The sequence below is a fragment of the Geospiza fortis genome, unplaced genomic scaffold, assembly GCF_000277835.1.
Source record: "Geospiza fortis unplaced genomic scaffold, GeoFor_1.0 scaffold79, whole genome shotgun sequence".
NCBI classification, from domain to species: Eukaryota; Metazoa; Chordata; class Aves; order Passeriformes; family Thraupidae; genus Geospiza; species Geospiza fortis.
Window position 1 is genome coordinate 1,776,171 of NW_005054408.1, and position 8,732 is coordinate 1,784,902.

At 40.7% G+C, this 8,732-nt stretch overlaps 1 protein-coding gene across 1 annotated transcript in view; it reads right to left on the bottom strand.

Annotated features, from left to right (window-relative positions):
- Positions 1–6,700: 6,700 nt before the first annotated feature.
- POP4 (POP4 homolog, ribonuclease P/MRP subunit) overlaps positions 6,701–8,732 on the bottom strand; it is a 2,984-nt gene continuing 952 nt past the window's right edge. The window contains exons 3-6 of the mRNA XM_005426253.2: positions 8,340–8,417; positions 8,057–8,118; positions 7,612–7,713; positions 6,701–7,187 (exon numbers count right to left, since the gene is read on the bottom strand). Coding sequence (XP_005426310.1) covers positions 7,051–7,187; positions 7,612–7,713; positions 8,057–8,118; positions 8,340–8,417 — 379 coding nt within the window. The 3' untranslated portion in view covers positions 6,701–7,050. The remainder of the gene's footprint in view (positions 7,188–7,611; positions 7,714–8,056; positions 8,119–8,339; positions 8,418–8,732) is intronic.

An 8,732-nucleotide genomic window follows, 5' to 3' on the forward strand; every position in this document is an offset into this window, starting at 1 on the left:
GAAAATAAAGCTGTTTTATGACTTCAGCAAAGAGTGAATGTTGTTACAGCGCATATTGCGCATGCTTAATTGGGCTTGGTTACTCAATCTGTTCACACCTTAGCAACTCATTTTGCTTTACTCGGAAGTAAGGCATTGTTCAAAACCAGGAGGTGTTATCATTTGCTGGGTAAACCTTGGGTTTTCTAAATAACCCTAAAGAATTGCCCCAAATTTGCTGCTTTAGAACATCACCCAACACAACGAATCAGAACAAAAGGCAATTATCCCGTGGAGCTGCTGTCCTAGAGCTATTGTTTGCAAGTCATTGCAAACAGGAGGCACTGCTCTGTGAACACAAAATTAAAACTATGGACCATGTGTTTTACTTGGTTTATTCTGTGTACATATGTAAGTATGCTCTTTTTTTGCCCCCTGGATAGTGAGCCTAGGATAAAAGGACCCCAAATTGTTTGTACAAAGCACTAGTTTTCAGTCCAAACTACTTCATGGCTGAACTGTGGCAGTGAAGGTGGAGAAATATAAAAGTAATGGCTCTATGCTTGTGCCACTCTAAGATCACTACCATGAGTGATAGGTTATTTGCATGCAGCATTGATCTGTGGGGAGGGTTGTGTGAAGACCTGCTTGGAAAGAGTCCACTGCTGTATGGCAGGGAATCCTAGCACAAAAATCAGTCCTAAAGTAAGCACTAGCCAGGACTTCCCATCACAGCCTCAGCAGCAAGGCTGTGGATCAAAACTAGAGGTGAAAACAGCCTCACATCTTCACTGTGGTGATTTTAAGGCCCCATACTGAGGGAAGCATTTTACATGGCCACAGGCTGTGCTGATAAAATATAGTTGTAACCAACATAGCTGGTATTTAGTGCTTCTAACCTGTCCCTGAGGCTGGGGTACATTGGATTTCCCCTTGGTCCTACCTGAGGTTTTCTCTTGAGGCTGTCTCCAGTTCCTACAATCTTTTTTCCCTTCTCCCTATATTTAACCTTCAGTTTCATCCCATTTCATTGGTGAAACCAAGCTGTAATTTCTAGAGCCTGTGTCTCTCTCCATATCCTGTGGATTATTCAAAGGGATCTGCTCACCTTTCTGAAACATGTCACAAGGGTAGCACCTTTCACTGACACTACCATTAAATAAATACCACAGGCCTCTTTTATTAGGGAGTACAAATCCTACCCAGAGTGTGTTTGATAAATCAGATCTTTTGCAGACATCTGGAGATTGTATTTGCAAATCCCCAGCCAGCTTGTTTTGTAGTCATTGTTACCATAATTCAGGTTAATGTCGTTGCCACTTTTTACTTGCTAAAACACATGTGGTACTTTATTGCTTAAGAAAAAAAAAAAAAAGAAAGAAAAGTGGCTGCCTTGGAACAGAAGTTCTTTTAAAACCCTTCCTGAAAGTTTGCTGTTTGGAGAAACAAATGTCAAATCAATTGTCCTGTATTTGAATTGCCATTCTGAAAATGCAAGCTGTGAAAAGAGATTACTTGGGTTCTGCAGTGGGGAGAGGGTAAGAGTCTGGATTGAGAATTATGTACCAATGGAGACCTAAAATAACAAGTGGAACAAGTAAACTTTTAACTTTTCCTGTAAAGATTTACTTAAAAAATATTAGATCCCAAGCGAGGCTGCTCATACCAAGTTTGAAATCTGATTTGAATTTTTATAGCTGTTGTAATCTCTGATATATCACCCTGGAAATAGGGGCTCGTAACAGAAATGCCAAGTCCCTTGATGGTTGCCTCACAAAAAGAGTTGCTGTAATAGGCTGCAGTTCTGAGACAGGTTTGCAAGGCTGGCTTATGTCTGCACATCATCATTCCAATGGGTCTAACCTGGGCTCTTCACACGATCTGAGGTTATTTGTGTGGGTGATGAGCTGTGTGCAGCTGTGCCAGCTGTGCCAGCCTTCCCAGCAGGGCAGCACAGCCCAGCATGGCCTTAGCCACAGGGAGAGCCTTGCAGCTCAGCCAGCTTATTTTCTGGTTTGCTGTCCTTATCCTTCTGCATTTCTGCACAGAAGAAATGGAAGTCCCCAAGGAGCCCAAAGGATTCCACGTGCCAGTGCTCTTTTCCCTCTTATTATCATACGCTTGCAATCAAACTCTAATTTTTGAAATAAAAAACCTGCAGGATTCTTTATTGGGACTATTAAACCTTCAATCTTCATTATTTAGGATAGCTACTTACCTTTTACTCAATGAAGCCATAATGCAACTGCTCTTATAAAAACTATGGAAATGGCTACTGTGGCAGTGAGTAGATTTTCCTCCGTGTAAAATAATCTTCTGTGAGTAAGACATAACTATCATTCACATTAATTAGGCAGCCATATAATGGGGTGTTCAATAGCTATTACATCATTTAAATTCTTCAGTGAGCACCTCAGCCACCCAAGAACTATCCAGCTGAATATTTCTGAGTCCATAATTTTGAAATAATCCTGTAGAGGAAGAATATGCATGGCAGAGTGTTGCAGACAATTTCACCAAGAAAAAAATTAATTTTATTCAGATTTATGGAATTATTTTAACATTTACAAGAAGTGCATAATCCTTTTCTTCCCTCCCTCCCAGACTAATGGTGCTATAAAGTGGAGTCTATTTTGGGGCTGCACTGTGTGTACACCAGAGAATGTCCAAGGAGCTGGTAGCCAGAGGCCAGTGATGGCAGCTGGACACACAGACACACAACAAGCACATTCCCCTACACATTCTGCTATGAACCTGGGGCCTGGAGCCACAAGGCTCAGCTGAGAAACCCTGACCCACAGAAAAGTGAGTGCAGTCCTGCTTGAGATTTTGAGTTTGATGTCTTTTCCCCTTAAAAATCATAAGAGGCCTTAAGCGTTTATATTCAGTTTGGGTTATTGATTTAAAAATTTTGAGGCGAAGCCAGAGTCCTTTGATTTGAATATCATAAATAATGTTCTAACTATGCTATGATATATTTTTGTACCTTTTAAGATTAGTTCCTCAGTAAAATGTACATATGCCATGAGAGTAGGAGCTGTTCAGATGCCTGTAGAAGGGAATTGTTATTAGAAGATTGGGCAGTGTCTGGAAGTATATGAAAATAATGTTTTAAATCAGTATGGTTTGGCAATATGGGAATAGTTCTTAGCAGAATGAAAGAAAGGAATAGCCTAAGAATAGGCTGGGGAGCAGGGCAGGATAGAACGTAAAGTTTAGACTGTGCCTTTTCCTATCAGTTATTTTAGCTAATTGTAAATTCAATTTTTTCTCTTCTCAATGCTTATGATGTACTGTACCTTATCTGACTCATAGTAGAAAGCAGCAGAGAGCTCTCTTCGCAGGGAGAGCTCTTAACTCAGTATTAAATGTTGGGTTCTCTGTAGTTTTCCATGATCCCTATCCACCAGGCAGAGCCTGCAGAGGTGGTGTCAAAACCCACCTGCAGGCAGTGCCAGGTAATGTTTGTTCTGCAGCCCTGGAGGTTGGTGTTTGCCAGGTGGAACTGCTCCTCTCAGCAGCACATCCTCTGCTTCACAGATCCTCCATTTTCATGTTTGCTCATTGATTCAATTAAACCAGTACACTGAGGGCAATTTCTGCCTTACCAAAATCATTCATTTTCACCCCACACTGTAGGGACTTAGAACTGGAGTTACCATAGGAGTGACAGAATCAAGTATGGGGAGCATGAGACAAAGGCAGGTCAAACCTCTGGGAAATTCCACGGAATCACTGTTATATAATTGGATTTGGTCTGTGGGACCATGGGCTGGTGAATGCTGCAGCACGACAGGCTTGATCAGATTTTGGGCTGTCCAACAGCAGGAAGGAAGGTGAGCATTTGTTATGGGAATGGGCACATGGAACTGTTCTGGTGAGGGGCTGAGGGATTGCCCAAAATCAGGGCCACCCTGGTTTTGAGAAAATACTGCTGCTGTTTCCTGAAAGCATGGTCTGGGTCAGAATTTTGTGCTGTCTCTTACATTCTGTAAAACACTGGATGAATTGAATATATAGAGTTAACACCAACCACTTGCTACTGTTATTTCAGTGATTTAATATGAGTTTGTCAGTCATGGATGGTTTTTTTGGGTTTCCACTGTATTGCCATCTAACCCAATTTTTAGATGAAATCCCTCTCAAAGAGGATTTTCCATGTGTTTTCTTGGATGTGAATTGGTTTCAGTTTAAAACATTTCCTACAATGTATTATTTTGAGGTTTCAAGCAGAAATTACGGGATTCTTTGTTTTTCTATTCTTGCTTATGTGTTCAAAATTCAGTAACTGAATTGCTTACAATTCTTTTAGTTCATATTAGTTATAAATATACAGACACAGTAATAGGGGAGCAGAAATGTGTGTAAGGTAGTGAGACATTGCTCACTGCTGTTCATTATTCCCTAGTTAGTGAGAGTTTAGGTGTAAAAATCATCACCAAAAAGTCTCTGTTGAGTGCAATCCGGAGTTGAACATGTGAAGGACAAAGCATATTAGAGGCAGCTGTGATTAGTTCTCCAATTTTCCAGTATTAAATCCATTAAGTATTTACTGTCTCAGCTAATGAAGAGACAGGGAATGTCTGTGAATGAGCAGGGGAGGGCTGGTGAGCTGTCATTGTCACCTCTCCCAGGTTCTGAGGAAGTTCCTTGACAAGCACTGGGGAATTTAATGTGTTCTAGGAAAAGTGAACACAGAGCCTGTGCCAGGTGGGATTGGGATGATTTGCTGGGGGTGGGCAGTGATCCCAGCTCTGGGGTGGTTCAGTGCTGTGAGTCATGGATGTTTGGAGCACCTGGAGGCTTTGCAAAAAGGCCTCAGCTGATTTACCAGCTGCAGGAAAGGATCCTGCATGCCTGGGCTGTTCAGCTCTTGTTATTCTGCATTTGTCACCTCTCTGTGCCACTCTGGGGAGCCCTTTGACATCTCCTGGGCACTCTTCACTGTAAATACTGAAAGCCTTGCTGTTACCAAGGCACTGCCAGGCAGTGTTTGTTTTTGTGCTTGCTGAAATAGCTTAAAAAATGCAAGTGCCAGTAGCTATGGGAAGCTGTATCGTGTTCATCTATGTGTCCATATGGTAGAACATGCTCTGTCCTTCACAGCACAATGAGACATGATTGTGCCTAATTCCAATTTGTGTGGCATCCCCATTAATGTCTCTTTCAGCCTTCCATTAAAGGCCCTTAATGTTAATTAACAGGACTATGCCAATAAAGTTCTATTAGCTTCCACCTATTAATTTAATATTATAGGCATTTAACAGATGTCTTAATTAGATGTTACACTGAAGGCTATGAGCAGAATTAAAACTAGGTCATTGTCATGAAAGGAAAGTTTCTGCTATGATTTATGGCTTCTGCAGCTTTGTTTGTTTTTTCTTCTGACCTCTTACAGGAAACCAAGAGTTTTAATTTTAGAACGTTGAGAGGAGTAAAGGGTGGAAAGTAGAATAACTTATGTCTCAAAACTTTAACACATTCTGTTCTTACTTCACAGATAAAAGTTCTCATGGGTGTGAAATGACTATTTCCCCATGTGAAATATCTGTTCCTGGCAAGAACACTGTTTTCCCCATCTCAAGGGCAATACTTGAATTGCAACAAAGAGTTTTTATTTCTAGACCAACTGTTTCCATTTCCTGATTCCAAAGGATCTGTACTTGAACCCCAGAATTGCCCACACTGTGAGTTTATCCATTCAGGGATGGTGAAGGTGGTTTGTGTCTGAGGTGCCAGGGAGGTGCAGCTCTCCTGTGACCTCTCCCAGCAACAGGTCTGGAAAGGAACTGGGAGCTTTGGGGCCAGGTAAGTGCTGTGTAGCACTGGGGATGGAGGTGGGGATGAGCTCTGAGTCCCTCCTGCCTTGTGTAGCCCCCAGTGCAGGTGAGAGCTCTGACTGCCCTCCCAACCCAGTTACTCAGCTTTGGGGTGTGATTGTGTCAGGAACAGCTGTGTTCTCTTTAAAGAAATGACCCTGGTTGGCTGCAAATGCTTGAATGGTGACAGGGAAAGAAATTCCTAGGTACAAGTCTTTCATTTGATAGTGAAATTGATGAAAAGCTCCAGAAAATTACACCTAAAGCCACCATAGAAGCACTTTTATAACAGAAAAATGTTAAGCAATCTAAATTCAGGGGTCACTTCCACCTCCCAGTCAAAGAGGGATTGTAATCCAGGCAATCAAAAATGAAGTGTACAGTAAAAAATAAAAAAGGGGCTGAGAACAGACAAAGCACAATAGCTCTGTGGACAGAGGTTAAATATTCATAAAGCAATTCTGTGGGTAATTGAAATACAAGATTGAATGGGGGTCACTTCCACCTGTGAATTCCAAGCTTCAAGTGCTTCCCTATTACAGGCTGTGCTGTGTTCCTGCACTGTGCCATGACAATGTGTTTATTGACACCTGACTTACCCTGAAAACTGCGGCTGTCAGTGAGCACTGGGCAGCAGACAGCCTGCAGGGCTGCATAATTACACATAATTATACATATAAATTAACATTGTACACACCTGGTACCTGTAACAGTATCAACCCCAGCCAGGGATACTGTGCTCAAGGTAATGCTCAAGGTAAAACCTGCCACTGAAACAATTTATTTCCATGTGCCTGCAGCAGGCCAAGATGCTGATGTTGGCCCAGGAACAATGATTATAAAGAGCAGTGTTCAGCACCTGCAGTCTCACTGCAAGCATGTAACAGGCAGCTAAAGCCCAATTTATACAGAAGGCAACAATAATATTTATTATAAAATTACAAGATATAATTGTCACTGTAAAATTTACACTTATAAACTGAAACAGAAGTCAGGTAGTTAATATGAATCATATAGTTTTAATACAAGAAAGACTATTATATACAAATTAAAAAACCAGACACAACCAATTTCAACAGTTGCTGAGACTGCTTGAAGACAGCAGATATTGCTCATTCTTCAGTAAGAAGGAATGCTTTATAAATATTTCACATGGCTGTTGCTTCTTCCATCTGCCAGAGACCCTGCTCTTTGAGCTGCAGGAAAACAGTTTCAAAGACATTTCTGCGAATGCTCCTGAGTTTCCATGAAATCACAGGTCAATAGTTCCTTTCAACTTGAATTTTTTTGCAGATCTCTCACTTGCTCTGAGCAGGAACTTGCTGCCGTAGATGTAGGAAATGAACCCATCAAGCTCCAGGCTGAACACGTTGTTAAGTTTGGGAACAACTGAAATGCAAAAGGAACAAACTGAACAGAGTGTGCTAGTGTAAGTCCCTGTTACAGAAATATCCTGACATACCAAGGGATGTTATTCACCTGGAGATTTGAGCCTTGGCACATTTCAAGGTTTTTATACTTTCTCAAGAGAAGGAAAATAACCCAAGCCTCCACATTTAACTGGAATTACCAAAGTTAGTCCTTGTGCAGGAGCATACAGTTCAGTGTTGCACTTTTTAAAAATTGCTCATCTCTAATGAGATGTGTTTTGGTTAAGATACTGGGTGTTGGGTGGTGACTTCTGCCACTCCATGCAAAGAGCCAAAGCACTGATATAGACCAATGTACTCAGAGGCACAAAATGAAGAGTGTGCTTAAGAATTTTTTTATCATTCCTGTTGTGAAAAGAACTGAAAAATAATGCCTTGTATACCTTTTAATTTGTCCTCTTTAGTGATAATTTTGAAGATGTGTTTAAATTCCTGTAGAATGATTCCTGTTATCCCAACATAAGAGGGGCACTTTGATTTTGTAACTGAAAGAACAGAAGTAGGTATTAGAACACTTCAGATGCCCTTTACTTGCTCTTCTCCTGTTGGCTGGTGATTTTAAACATTTTCAAACATAAACATTTAAATATTCTGAAATAATCTAGTTACAGTAATCACTGCTAAAACGTGCAGTTAACCTTTGCAACCAACAACACGATTTTCAAGAGTAGTTGTAAAGTAATTAGAATTTTTAAGGAGAGAAATACCATCTCAACTATGTGATTCTACAGTTAATCATACTGAAAAGAAATTTAAAAATAAGCACCTGAACGACAGGATCATCTCCTGAATTTCAGATGATGCTCCACAAGCAAACAAACCAAATACCTGTAACTATGGCTCCATGGAGATCAGCTTTGAGCAGCTTGCTCTGAATCATATGGGGTTGCCTTGAAGAAGAGAACAGGATCAAAGAGTAGGGAAAAAAATCAAATGAACTGCCAGATCTACAAAATGTGACCATGACTATTATAATCACGATGATTCTGTGATTCTGTGAAGTAGTACCAATATGTTAATTAGTTAGGTACAGTGTTTCAAGCAGTAACTCAACAAAACTGGAAGTATCTACTGTATTAACCCAGACTAAATTTAAAATATGCCCACGTACGCATCGGGTTTGAGTCCATGGCACAGGTCTCTTATGTACTGTTTCCAGAGCTCGTGGAGTGGGAGGAAGATGGCATATCTGCAGTAAAAAAAAGATAAAATATTATACAAAATCTAGTTATAAAGAAGTCCATTGGTTGATTACTGAAGTAGTCTGTATTTACACAGAGTTAAGACTGATATTTTTAAGTTATGCCACCTTAAGTTACCCTGCAAGGTGACCCACTCCAAACAGCTGGTTTACTTTATAAAACAAGCACAAAGCTCTTCTCTTCCAACCCAAAACAGTGAAGTGTTCTAGAGCATCAGGCTAAGACTGAAGAGATTTTTCCTTTTTTTCCCCACTCTTTTATCTCCCTGCTTACTCTGTTAGCAAAGCAGGGGCTTCATTCAG